The sequence below is a fragment of the Haliaeetus leucocephalus genome, unplaced genomic scaffold (assembly GCF_000737465.1).
Source record: "Haliaeetus leucocephalus isolate CR32 unplaced genomic scaffold, Haliaeetus_leucocephalus-4.0 Scaffold741, whole genome shotgun sequence".
NCBI classification, from domain to species: Eukaryota; Metazoa; Chordata; class Aves; order Accipitriformes; family Accipitridae; genus Haliaeetus; species Haliaeetus leucocephalus.
In genome coordinates, this window is record NW_010973177.1 from 3,202,266 (window position 1) to 3,216,108 (window position 13,843).

Here is a 13,843-nt window from a genome sequence, read left to right on the forward strand (position 1 = left end):
TTGGTTTTAATGCAGAGTTTTAATTTTCCTCCAGATGATCATTCCAGGGTTCACCTGACTCCTGTTGAAGGGGTTCCTGACTCCGACTATATCAACGCCTCCTTCATTAATGTGAGTTTTGTAATTTGAAGGGAAAATCCCCACCGGCTGTGCCCTGGCTGGCGGTGCCTGGTCCCACCAGGAGTGTGGAGCTTTTACGGCATGTGACTCATGTCTGGGAGAGGATGGTTAAGAGACTACCTCCTATGTTAACATCTCCCCACATCCTCCAGAGCAATAAATGATGCTGCTTTTTGATCTTGTAACCTTTGTGTGGCCGTGGTAGAGCTCACTGTGCTCTGCTCCATGTCATGAGCCCAGACAAAAATGATTGGAATAAGAGGCTGAGAGCTGGGACTTATAAATTCTGGCTGTATCTCTGCCCTTGCTCAGCTGTTTTGCCATGGTCACATCTCTTCCCACCTCTCTTTTCCACACTTACACTCCTTAGGGTGCTGCAAAGCCAAGCCATTCCTGCAGGATTTGGGGAATTCGGATGAATGGCTGATGAGTGGTGTGGCTGGTTAATCATCGGTACTTCCCAGCTTGCAGGACTGGATGTGGGAAGGAGATGAAAAAGAAATCAAGCAACCCAACTGAAATAGAAGCAACATTGCCCTGCTCTGCTTCTGGGTGGAGATGGGTCCTGTATGATTATCACCATATAGCTCAAATAAATTGGAAGGGTAATATGAAGAAGTAGACTTTGAGAGGGATAGAGGCACGTGAAGAAAAGCAAGACCCAAAAGAGCTTTTTACTTTCTTCGCCAATAAATAATATCCATTAAGAAATACACAAAATCAATCCCCATGAGTTCAACAGCCCCATCTCCCGAAGATTAATGCTGGTTTTCATGTGATGCTCCGGATGCAGGGTCTGATCCCAGCAGAAGAGCTGTGAGGTACCAGTTCATTAGCGCTCTGTGTCAACAAGTGGGGTCATTCCCACATTACATGAGCGTGGTGAGTGTTGCTCTGGGGCAAGAACTCTTTGCACAGGGATTTTCCATTATTTCTTCCCTGCTGTCAGTGCTGTTTCTCCCCTTGGAGGCTGCAGCCCCTTTGCTGCACAGGGGGCATTGAGCAACAGAGCAGGTGATGGCTCTGTTTATTCATGATGCAGATGCATTTCATGACTCTTGTGTTAGAAAAAAATTCAGCTTTCATTTGTCTTCCTTTTTCTCCTTTACTCTGTAGGGGTACCAAGAGAAAAACAAGTTCATTGCTGCACAAGGTAAATGCTCGGTTATTCCTGTAGCTCTGTCTGGTTGCAGCTGGGCTGGGGTCCTTCTGCTCTGTGAATCTGTGCCAGTCTAACCACAGCACAGCACCTTGTCGAGCTCTCCTGGTCAAAAGGAGGCTTAGCTGGTCCACAGCTTTTTCCAAAAATGGTTTTACTGGTCAAAGATTGGTGCCGGATGTATTGGGGGAAGAAGAGAAGCCCTACTTGTGCAGTACCGATTGCCAGAGGGTGTCAAAGCCTTTCTTCCTTGAGCCTTGTCCTTCCACCCTGGCCCACAGCTGCAGGTGGCCATGATCTCTGGAAATACTGCCAGTGAGCTGCTTAATTAAATTCCCCTAATCTTTTATTAGGGGAAGCACCATGCTGATCTGTTTTCATTTCTCCTCCTTTTTAAGCCTCAGCAGACAAGAACATGGGCTTGTGCCTTTGAAGAGAAATTTCCCTGTGGTCTTCAGAGGGGAGGCAGGACTATCAGCTATTGAGAGCAAAAAGCATCACGAGTCTTCCCAAGCTCAGCTGCCCCCAGACAGTGCATCAGCAGCTTGCATGCACCATCCGTAGCCGTCCAGCTCTCTTGCTTTCTTTGTACCGGTTCAAACACGTCCCTAAAACCAAGATGCCCACTCGCAGGGAGGTTCATGTCAGCAAAAGGGGGTTACCTGCCCATAGGAGGTGTTTTGCATTTCCACTCTTGACTTGCAAGTGGGTTAGGACATTGCCTGCCAGTTTGCCTGGCTCTTGCTGAGGAAGGAAGGCTGGATCAGGTCCATCAGCGGTACCAGGCTGGGGTAAAGCTTTGGCTCTGCTATTCTCTTGGCTCGCCCTTAGCCTCAGGCTTGGCAGCGGAGGTCTAGGCTGAGTCAGCTCCTTGTCTGGCAGGCAGCAGGTAACTATTCTTGTGCTATATTGAAATGGGATCCCGTGGTTAAAACACAAGGCTCGGGGACAGGATTTCTGCAAGCTACTTGCAATGGCCACAATTTCCCTGAGTGACCTTGGGCAAGTCGGTTTCATGCTCCATTTGTCCAATTTCCCCTTCTTGGGCTAAAAGTTGAATTCTTCATCATAAAACATATCAAAAAAACCCAGCTCATGTGTGATAGGATTGTTCCTTGGGTTAGCCAACATTCCTGGACACCAAAACACCTCCTGTGCTGACATCTATTGGCAAAAAATGTGTTGCATCATCCACGATGTGTGACTTCATACACTGGGTTTTGGTCTCAGTGCTTGAGGGGTTGATCCCAAAGACCACATTTCATTTTACCTTCCCCTTAGGACCAAAGGAAGAAACCGTGAACGATTTTTGGAGGATGATTTGGGAGCAAAACACAGCGACAATTGTCATGGTGACCAACCTGAAAGAGAGGAAAGAGGTAGGTGCCAGAAGGCTTCATGGGCTGGTGTCTAACCCAACTTTGTCCGAATCTGGCATATCTCATGCCCATGGGCATGTCTTGGAGCTGGTCCCAGGCTTCTGAGGGACTAGAGCTCACCTGTGCCTGTTTTCTCTCCCTGCAGTGTAAGTGTGCTCAGTACTGGCCGGATCAGGGCTGCTGGACATACGGGAACATCCGAGTGTCCGTGGAGGATGTGACTGTCCTGGTGGATTACACCGTGCGGAAGTTCTGCATCCAGCAGGTGCCAGGGCTTGCATCTCCATCCCATCCCATCCCATCCCATCCCTCCCCTCTCTGCGCTGGGCATCCAACAGGTGCTGGCATGGTCCTCGACTCCTCTGAGGTGCTGTGAGAGCAGAGTTGGGATGAAATGACCCCAGCATCCATTTTTAACCAGAGCTATTAAGATTTTACTCACTTTAAACACCTGGGAGCCTGTTCCCAGCAGGTACCAGCATGGCTGTACTGAGAGCAGGGAAGCTGATGGATGCGAAGGCTGAAATTCAGTCCTCTAACACTCCAGCACTTGCTGTTACCAGTATCAGTTCCTGCTGTCACCCACAGACACTTAACGCCTGCAAATAATCACATTTATCCCATGAGCTGAGACAAAATCCAGCGCCATATGCGTTGCTTTTGATTGCTTTCCCATCTGTCGCTACGTTTTCTCATCCTCCAAGGAGGGTCTGGATGCTTTAGTCATTCTGTTTGTTTTCCTGCTGCTCTCGGAGGCCGGCAAGGAAGAGCTGGCGATTGAAAATCTGTCTGGACCCTAAGTGGGGTTCTCCTGAGCCTCGCCCTTCACTCCAACAGCCTGGACGAGGGTGGTTTCCTCCCCTGCCTTTAATTGAGGATGCTGTGAGCAGAGGTGTGGGAAAAGATGGAGCAGCAGCTTCTGTTTGAGCTGGCTGGGAATGAAATACAGCAGCTTCTGCCAGATTGGAGCCACAGCCGAGGCCAGGCTGGCATCTCTCACCCCTAGGATGTGGGATGTGACGCTGGGCAAGTAAAATGTCATGCTTTTAGAGACTAATTTGGCCCCGGAGCCTGGGCCTGTGCCCTTTCGGCTTCTGGATGCTAGTACTTCTTAAGCCTCCCAGCTCAGTCTTGGGGCTGTAGCTCCCTCTCTGCCCTTGCTTTTAGGGAAAGAAGGCAAATCTGAGTATTTATCATTAACCTGAATACACGTTTCCCCTTCAGGTCGGCGACGTCACGAACAAGAAGCCTCAGCGCCTGGTGACTCAGTTCCACTTCACCAGCTGGCCTGACTTCGGGGTCCCCTTCACCCCCATCGGGATGCTGAAGTTCTTGAAGAAGGTGAAGACTTGTAATCCCCAATACGCAGGGGCAATAGTAGTGCACTGCAGGTATGTCCTGGTCACAGCTGACCTCTGCGTCTCCTGGGTCACTTGGAAAGCGTCTCTTATTTAAATAGTAAAAGGATTTTTTTTTCAGTTAGGCCTTTTTTTGTTATTTTTGTTTAACTTTCCCATGTTAAATAGGAATGTTCCACATGGGAATGTTAAAAAAAATGCATCTGAATTGAAGGAACTTCTTGGAATCAGCGATGTGATGGTGTTACAACTCGTGTTGAGTGGTTGTTTGGGTTAGCTGGATGCCGAGTGAGCCAACCTTAACACCACTGCTGGGCATTGGTGGCATCTCCCTTGGCATCTCTCCACTGCCCTGGGCACAAGAGGCCAATATCCCTTGTTGCGAGAAGGCAGTACTCAACTGACAGCATGCCTGGGAATGGGGACCACAGTGTTTCACCTCATGTGGAGTGGTTTCAGGCACAGCAGCAAGCCTGGGGGAGCCACAGAAGCTGTCCATATTTCAATGAGGGAAGGCCCCATGGTTAAAGGCAGAGATGATGATCACATTTGCAGCCTCCCAAGTCAACCTTTCCAGCTTTCTTCTCGGGAGGCAGCTGATAAAAAGCTTTGTCTTTCCATAACATCTGCTGGCCTCTTCTTCTTAATGGTTAAGATACCAGCATAGAAACAAGGCTTCCCCTCAGGCTCACCTTCAAGTGACGGAGGGTGACTGGAAGAAGCAGCAGGCAGCTGGTAGGAACAGGCAGCCCATGAGACTCTGGAAGCCTTAACTAGCTCAGGTTTCGCTTTGGCTCACCCTGCTCGGTGCCTTCATGCACTCCACTCACGGTGGTTGCTGGAGATGCTGTGTGCGTCAGTCTGCAAACCCAGGCGACAGTGAACACCAGGCTGAGGACCTCTCTCATCTCCAAAACAGATTTTGCTATTTACTCACTGCTGGGAAGCGTCTGGCTCGCTCCCGGCCACTCTACAAGGGACCCCAACACTGCTGCACTGACTGCTTGTCCCTTCTGCTCTTTCAGTGCCGGCGTAGGACGCACGGGCACTTTTATCGTCATCGATGCCATGCTGGACATGATGCACGCAGAGAGGAAGGTGGACGTATACGGCTTCGTGAGCCGGATCCGGGCTCAGCGCTGCCAGATGGTACAGACAGATGTAAGTGTTCTGCTGCAGTTTCCTTTGGGCTTTGCTCACTGGAGTTAGATTTCCTTTGTGCAGTCAGTCCCTGGCCTGCAGTGAAGCCTACATGAGGGCTGAGCATCATCCCTCATTTTGGAAGGATGCTGCATCAAGTGAGCCTTTCACTGGGTCCTGCTCTTTTTAATCCCCTTCATAGAATCATAGAATCGTTTAAGTTGGAAAAGACCCTTAAGATCATCAAGTCCAACCATTAACCTAACACTGCCAAGCCCACCCCTAAACCCTGTCCCTAAGCACCACATCTACACGTCTTTTAAATACCTGCAGGGATGGTGATTCCACCACTTCCCTGGGCAGCCTGTGCTGATGCTTGATGACCCTTTCGCTGAAAAAATTTTTCCTAATATCCAATGTAAACCTTCCCTGGCACAACTTGAGGACGTTTCCTCTTGTCTTATTGCTAGTTACTTGGGAGAAGAGACTGACCCCCACCTCGGTACAACCTCCTTTCAGGTAGTTGTAGAGAGCGATAAGGTCTCCCCTCAGCCTCCTTTTTTCCAGACTTGGAGAAAGTTTTGTGTCATGTCAGCTTCGTGTGGTGTAGCAAATAAGGTCCCAGTCCCCGTACAGCCGCAGAAAGTTTGTTACCCACTTTTCTGGGGTCTCAGAGAGGTGCCATGTGCCCAGCAAGCATGGGTGGGCAGTGGGGCGGTGGGTTTGCAGCCAGCATGTGCATGGGAACCGGGATGCACTTGCTGAGCGTGGAGCAGAGGCTGACGGCTTCTCCCTGCAACCCTTGCAGATGCAGTATGTGTTTATATACCAAGCACTTCTGGAGCACTATCTCTACGGTGACACAGAGCTGGAGGTGACCTCGTTAGAGATCCACCTTCAGAAGATCTACAACAAAGTGCCAGGGACCAGCAGCAACGGGCTGGAAGAGGAGTTCAAGGTGAGCATCGTTCTTGACCTGGTGGATCCGCTCAGATGGTGTTGGGCTGCAGGGACCACCATGTGCTTGCGTGGCACTGGGTGGCTCTGAAAGCTGTCCCTGCTTTCATTTCTTCCTCTGCAGAAGCTCACTTCAATCAAAATTCAGAATGACAAGATGAGAACGGGCAACTTGCCGGCAAACATGAAGAAGAACAGGGTGCTTCAGATAATTCCATGTAAGACTTGTTTATCTGCCTGGGGAAAGCACGGCCGGTGGGTGTGGGGACTGGGTGGTTTGGGGGACAGCAGTCAGGCTGGAGAAATGGGCCAACAGGAACCTCATGATGTTCAACAAGGAGAAGTGCCAAGTCCTGCCCCTGGGGAAGAACAACCCCAGGCAGCAGTATGTGCTGGGGGCCACCCAGCTGGAAAACAGCTTGGCAAGAAGGGCCCTGGGCGTCCTGGTGGACACCAAACTGAATGTGAGCCAGAAACGTGCCCTTGCCACAAAGGCGGCCAGTGGTGTCCTGGGCTGCATTAGACAAAATATTGCCAGCAGGTCGATGGAGGTGATCCTTGTGCTCTACGCAGCACTGGTGAGGCCACACCTGGAGCACTGTGTCCAGCACTGCACTCCCCAGTACAAAAGAGATGTGGACATACTGGAGAGACTCCAGCGAAGGGACTGGAGCATCTCTGCTGGGAGGAAAGGCTGAGAGAGTTGAGACTGTTCAGCCTGGAGAAGAGAAGGCTCAGGGGGGTCTCATCAATGTCTATAAATACCTGAAGGGAGGATGCAAAGAAGACAGCAGGCTCTTTCCAGTGGTGCCCAGTGACGGGACAAGGGGCAATGGGCACACACTGAACATCAGGAAACACGTTTTGAGTGTGAGGGTGACCAAGCACTGGCACAGGTTCCCCAGGGAGGTTGTGGAGTCTCCATCCTTGGAGATCTAAAAATCTGTCTGGACACAGTTCTGGGCAACCAGCTCTAGGTGGCCCTGCTGGAGTAGGGAGGTTGGACCAGATGACTTCCAGAGGTCCCTTCCAACCTCAACCACCCTGTGATTCTGTGAGTGCTCAGGAGCTGTCGAGACAGAGGCATTTGTACCCACAGTAGTGGAGTCACAGGCTGGCTGAGGTTGGAAGGGACTTCTGGAGATCATCTGGTCCAACGCCCTGCTCAAGCCGGGATAGCATGAAGGAACGGGGCAGAGTCAAGGGCAGGTGGGTTTTCATGGGCAAATATAACACTGCTCCCGGGGCTTTCTTGCTTTCTTTCTGCCCTGTCCCCGCCATGACTTTCTTCTCAGCACGTTTATGCTGCTGAGGCTTTCTGCCTTGAGGGAGAAGGGGGTCCCTGTGTAGGGGGTCCCTGTGTTGAGCAGGTCCTGCTCCTGGAGTCCTCAGCATCCACTTCTCCTTCCCCAAACCAGGGCATGGCAGAAGGCAGAATTGAGCATCCTTGTCCCAGTTGGGTGCTGTAAACACAGGGCTCCCCTTCCCATATCTCTGTCCTCTCACCTAGAGCTTGGTGACTTCCCAGCTAAAGGCCATGCATGGTTATCAAGGAGCCATGCTTTGAAGGTGTTCCCAAGAACTCAGATCATTTCACTTCTGTTTCAGATGAGTTCAACCGAGTAATCATTCCAGTGAAGAGAGGTGAAGAGAACACAGACTACGTAAACGCTTCCTTCATTGACGTGAGTCTTCTCTAATCTTCTTTCCATTTTCTCCCAATGGAAACTCTTTACCTCACACTGCTTCCTATGGAAAGGATTTGTCCCAAAACACTCCTTCTCTGGGTTTCGTAAGGCTCTTTCCACTTGACTTTGCTTTGTGTCACTGGATGGTGCTGGTTTCTTTCTCCAAGAAACCCCTCTGTATATAGTTTCCTTGTGACCCACGGATGGTGGGAGAGGAGAGCTGGAGCCTGAGCAGAGCCTCCGAATCCTGGTCTCACTTCTGCAACTCGGGGCTCTGATGATGGCTTTGGAGAAGCGGATGCACATAGCTGTGGAAATGATTGCTATATGGCACTGTTCATTTGGTCAGAAAACATCCACTCGATTAGGTAATGGAGCAATACACAGATCCCAAAACCCTTGAGAAAAACCAGGTCAATCCCATTATACCTGTCTGGGTGACGGGAAGAGGCGAGGCAGAGAGGTTAAGTGCTTTCCTCACTCTGAGGAGGAGGTAAGTGATTGCACATCCTTTTCTCGTGAGTAATCCTGTTGACTTCAGGGAGACATCTCGTATGAGTATTTATCTTCATGCAGTGATGCCAGCACTGGCTAAGTGACAGAGCCCTGCTCTTTTCTAGCCCAATCTCTATTTTCATCTCCTAATGGCAGGGGGTTTTTTTCCCCCAAAGGACAATTACTGCCATGGGTTGAACCAGTAAAACCAGCATATTCCCAGTTATAACATGCCAAATTAATTGCTCCCTGAAATCTCCTTTGCTGGGTCCCCACAGGTTGCTCTGGCTGCGTGAGCATCCGACACAATGCAGCTGGGAGCAGCCGCCTTGTTCTGCATTGAGATCAGAAAGCTTAAATGTCATGTAAGCAATTTTTGTTGAGGATTCAATTTCCTGCCTCTGTTGAACTTTGCTTAAATGACAGGCTCCAAATGACGAAGCGTCTTTAGTCACAGTCTGCAGCGAGGGCACAGGGGAACGTTGGAGGGGTTTTGGAAACAGAAGCACTTTGTGGCTGTGGAAGAGCCAGTCAATCAGACTTACTACTGGTTTTCATAGATCATAGATAGTGGAATGGTTTGGGTTGGAAGGGACCTTAGAGATCACCTAGTTCCATCTAGTTTTGCTTACTTCTTCCAGAAATCCCCAGTAAAAATTATACCTGAAGTACCTGAAGCTTAGGCAAGGCTCTGCTACAGCACTCAGACTTTGCAACATCACTTAGGAGTGCTTGAAACCCAAATCTTTCTTCACCAAATGGATAAGGCCACACATGTGTAGAGGATATGATCCTCCTCCTGCTGCGTTTCTTTAAAAACAAAGGTCTTACCACAGTAAAGTGCTTGCTGATGGCACCTCGGCTGCCGAGCAGCGGTGTAACACCTGTGCGTGGGGATGTAGCCCAGTGTGAGAGCAGGTTTCTCTGCCCAGGCTGTGGTCTTTCACATGGACGGTCATGACGCTCCCAAAATTTAACTGAGCTTGGCAACCCGTCTGTGTCCAAGAGTGTTCCTCCCACTGCTGCCAGCATCCAGGCGCTGCCGATTCACCGCTAACCCTGTTTTCAAATCGCAGGGTTATCGCCAGAAGGACTCCTATATCGCTAGCCAAGGACCACTGCAGCACACGATAGAGGACTTCTGGAGGATGATCTGGGAGTGGAAATCCTGCTCCATAGTGATGCTAACGGAGCTGGAGGAGAGAGGCCAGGTAAGCGCCCAAGGATAGCTGCATTTAAGCACCAGCAAAATAAATCCATGAGACCCCTTAAAATCTCCCGATGGCCCTGGCACTGCCAGCGCTACATGCATTGGGTGCTATTTCACCCTTTCTCTGGCAGGAAATATATTTTGGCCTCTACTTCTAATGCAAAGAATCCAGTTGTTTTTAGACCCAGGGTGGGGAGATGTTCGATAAAACAACTCTGGACCTTCAGTTCTCAAATCAGCTTTGGGTGCAGTGGGCAGCTCCTCTCTGTAACAAGCCTGTGGGATCCCACCTGGTTTTGGGCAGCTGCCAGCCGCAGGAGAAGACTTCTTCTATTCAAGCCCATGGGAAAAATATGGGGTCTTCAGCCTGTCTCCTCCTGTAATGCTTTCTCAGGAGAAGTGTGCCCAATACTGGCCATCTGACGGCTCTGTGTCCTATGGAGACATCACTGTGGAGCTGAAAAAAGAGGAGGAGTGCGAGAGCTATACAGTGCGGGACCTGCTGGTAACGAACACCAGGGTAAGAGTCTGGCCTTCTCCCTGTGGGAAGCTCTGGGTGCTCTTGGGTTTGGCTGTCATTAACCCTCGCTGATGTTTATGGTGCTTTGCGATTCCTCTTGCAAGTGCTGAACCTTCCCTCTGGCATCTTCAGCTCCATCGTCTCCCCATCATCCCAAAGTAGCGTCCATCCCCTGCAATTCCACTTTGTTCCCTGCGCTTACCTCCCACCCCTGAGGGTTCCTGTCCTGCTGATCACTTGTCATGCAGCCCCTCTGCCTTGCTGCCACCCAGCAACCCTCGTACTCCTTCTGCCTTGTCCTTGTGCCCACCACGCGGCCTCCTTCCTCCTTCCCTACATCCTGCCCTCCTCCGTGTCACAGGAATGCCTCCCCTCCACAAGCAGACAGCTTTCCTAAGCCGCTGGTTTTCCCAAAGCCCTGAGCTGGTGGGTTTCTTGGTACGGGTCTCCCACCAACTTACTGACCTCGAGCTGTGCTCTTCCACCAGGAAAACAAGAGCCGACAGATTCGGCAGTTTCATTTCCACGGCTGGCCAGAAGTTGGGATCCCCGGGGACGGGAAGGGAATGATCAACATCATCGCAGCTGTGCAGAAGCAGCAACAGCAGTCTGGCAACCACCCGATCACTGTGCACTGCAGGTAAAGCCCGCATGGAGCAGGGGTTGGCCACCCCTCCAAGGGGACTTGCTCTACAAGGCGCTTGGGAGATGGTCAAAGGTCCCTCAGAAGACTTGGGCTGAGCAGGAGCAACCCGGGCAGACGTGGTACGGGGTTTTCCTGCTTGCCTAAGCAAAGAGGCTTCAGTCTTGTAGTGCATGTCCTAGCGAAACTGGGTGAGGCTGGGACAGGTCCAGTGGCTCCTCCAGTTCTCCGGTGGTTCCCCTGTGGATTGTCCCTGGAGCAAAACCAAGATGGTCAGGACGGACGTTTTCCTTTACCTTCTGGTTTCTCTTTGCCAGTGCTGGAGCAGGAAGAACAGGCACCTTCTGTGCGCTGAGCACTGTCCTGGAAAGGGTGAAGGCAGAAGGGATTCTCGACGTCTTTCAGACAGTGAAGAGTTTAAGACTACAGAGGCCGCATATGGTGCAGACACTGGTAAGCACAGCTGAGCCCACCCCACGCTCCTCCTGCCACCCCAGACCTCAGCAAGAATGGGCTGGGGACTCAATGTTGAGCAAAAACTTCCTCGGTTGAAGGTTTTCTCTCTCTGTGAAAGATAAGGGATGGAGGTGGGTCAGGATGTATCTCCCCTTCCTCTTGTTAAGTCATCTGGAAGAGTGGAGCTTGACTGGCTGAAGGCATTGAGCCCCTTTTGAACACTGACACAAGCTGTAGGAGCCTCCTTGGAGACATCCTCAGCCACAGCCCACGTATTTAGGGGTTCCAGGAACCTGGAAACCTGTCCCAGAGCAGCTGTGGGATGGGCTTGGGCGTGCAGTGTGGCAGGGCGGGGAGGAGCAGGCAGGACTAGATGAGGTCTCGCAAGAGGGGTTTGCAAGGATGCTCAGGGATTTACAAAAAAAGTCTTTTGGGGTCAAAATAGGACCTCAGAGAGGAAGGGGGAAGCAGAGTTTCTTCTGGTGATGGCACCCCAGCAAGGAGGGGGGGGCAGCCTGGTTTTTGGGGGCACAAAGGAGATGGGACCTGCTCACGGGTGAGAATCCAGTTCCTGCCCTCGGTCTGGGCTGAGGACACCTGACCATGCCTGGTCCCAGCTTGCCGCAGACCACGAAGCATCAAATTGTGTCTTGTGTGTGGATTTTCTTGGTCTAACACTGTGTTCTCCCCGAATCCCGCAGGAACAGTACGAATTCTGCTACAAGGTGGTGCAGGAATATATCGACGCCTTCTCAGACTACGCCAACTTCAAGTGAAGAAAAAAAAAATCCATGTCCCGAAACAAACGACAGAAGAGTTGCCTTCTTTAATATTTTGTAATATTCTGTTTGTTAATATACCCCCCAAAAAAATATGTGTATATATCTTAACTGTTTTAGAGGTTGGTACCATAAGCTTCATATTAGCTGGAGATTTTATATGTAGCAAAGTGTTAGTGCAGATACTGTTGGCTCCTTTTTTTCCAATGTTTTATTGGGGAATTAAATAGCGTGATGTTTGGATTAATATTGTCATACCATCTCTCTTCTGGAGAGTTGATACAGGCTGTTATTTTGTTTGTAAATCCTTTTTTTTTTTTTCTTGAGGGAGTAAAGCCTTTTTAAAAAAAAAAAAAAAAGAAGAAAAAGATATCCTGGATCTCATCTGAAAAAAACCCCACAAGCACAAGCTTTTTCCAACCTGCAGGGAAATGGTTTCACATTTTTCTGCTGGTCAGCTCTTTAAAAAAAAAAGGAGAAAAAAAAAAAAGCTTATTCTGTGTGTGTGTATATATATAAATACCCCAATTTTTGTATCAAAAGCAGAAAAGTTTCCTCCTTCAGGGTCAGGCCACCACGTGCTGCTGGTTTGGAAACTCTAATGACCATTGCAGCGACCGTTGGGATTTCAACCCAAAAAACAAACCCCAGAAAAACAAAAGGGTTTTTGCTCCCTGAAGGAAACGTCCGTGTGTTTGGTGCCAGATTTTAGACCTGCCGCGGGGATCAGGGTCAGAGCAGGACCCCTGCATCCCCAAGCCAAGGATGCTCGCAGTGGCCCTGCCGTCCCCGCTGGTCCCTTCCAGGAGGATCGGTACCGGTGGGCTCCCAGCAGCGAGGGATGCTGCTGCATGGGGTCTGGGGGCTCTGGCTGGAGAATAAAGCGGCTCCGCGTGGTCCGAGCTCCGTGTTCTCACCCGTTGTGTCTCTTCCCAAGTGCCACCCAGACCCTTCCCTCTTCTTGGTCTATAACAGCAGCGAAAGAGAAATTTTTGAGCAGTCTCGAATTGACAACGTGCTGCAGGTTTTTGCCTCCATCCTTGGACCAGGGGACCTCCATCCCTAGATGCCAGAGGAGATTTCAGATTATTTCTCCTAGAGTCTCAAGAGATCATAGAATCACAGAATGGTTTGGGTTGGAAGGGACCTGAAAGATCACCTAGTTCCAACCCCCCTGCCATGGGCAGGGACACCTTCCACTAGACCAGGCTGCTCAAAGCCCCATCCAACCTGGCCTTGAACACTGCCAGGGATGGGGCAGCCACAACCTCTCTGGGCAACCTCCTCCACTGTCTCACCACCCTCATCATAAAGAATTTCTTCCTCGTGTCCAATCTCAACCTACCCTCTTGCAGTTTAAGACCTCAAGAAGGTCTCCAAACGGTCACTGGTAAAGCACTCGCAGGTTTTTAAAGCTGAGGGAGACCTTTCTCCAGCCTGGGGGATGCTCTTGCCGCCCTCCAGACAAGTTTAGAGGTTTTTCCTTTTTTTTTCCTCTGGAGGTTCCATCCTGGAGATGAATTTGGTTTATCAAAGGAGGCAAAAAATAACTGCCGATTTTTATCATTCCCCTCCCAGAAGAAGAAATGTGTAAGGAAACCCTAACACTGGTGGTGGGCCAGGGCACAAGAAGAGTCCAAAGGGTCAAGAAAAGTCCTAAGGGTAGAGAGAAGTCCTGAGGACCCAGGGGTGCAGCACTTCAATATTAAAAAAAAAATAGGTTAATATGCTTGATTTTAATAGGTTTTTTTGTTATAAAGAGGTGTCTGGTGAGATGCCTTCCTTGGTCCTCCTGCAGTTGGGGGCACCATGCCCTGGTTAAGTGGGGGAGCTCCATCCCCCCTGGAGGCACTGGGAGAACTGGGTTCGGAGCGGAGATTTCACCCCAAGGATTTGGCTGGGCACCCCGGGCGGTGGTTGGGGGGGGGGGGGGGGCTTC

General features: G+C 50.5%; 1 protein-coding gene across 4 annotated transcripts in view; it reads left to right on the forward strand.

Moving 5' to 3' along the window:
- Positions 1–12,390, forward strand: part of PTPRA (protein tyrosine phosphatase, receptor type, A) — a 110,098-nt gene extending 97,708 nt beyond the window's left edge. For all 4 annotated transcript variants that reach the window (XM_010580761.1, XM_010580760.1, XM_010580763.1 and 1 more), the window contains 14 exons: positions 35–111; positions 1,237–1,273; positions 2,561–2,658; positions 2,804–2,923; positions 3,883–4,049; positions 5,042–5,177; positions 5,965–6,114; positions 6,238–6,331; positions 7,722–7,798; positions 9,373–9,507; positions 9,901–10,026; positions 10,515–10,666; positions 10,987–11,122; positions 11,827–12,390. In XM_010580761.1, coding sequence (XP_010579063.1) covers positions 35–111; positions 1,237–1,273; positions 2,561–2,658; positions 2,804–2,923; positions 3,883–4,049; positions 5,042–5,177; positions 5,965–6,114; positions 6,238–6,331; positions 7,722–7,798; positions 9,373–9,507; positions 9,901–10,026; positions 10,515–10,666; positions 10,987–11,122; positions 11,827–11,901 — 1,580 coding nt within the window. In that variant the 3' untranslated portion in view covers positions 11,902–12,390. The remainder of the gene's footprint in view (positions 1–34; positions 112–1,236; positions 1,274–2,560; positions 2,659–2,803; positions 2,924–3,882; positions 4,050–5,041; positions 5,178–5,964; positions 6,115–6,237; positions 6,332–7,721; positions 7,799–9,372; positions 9,508–9,900; positions 10,027–10,514; positions 10,667–10,986; positions 11,123–11,826) is intronic.
- Positions 12,391–13,843: the final 1,453 nt, after the last annotated feature.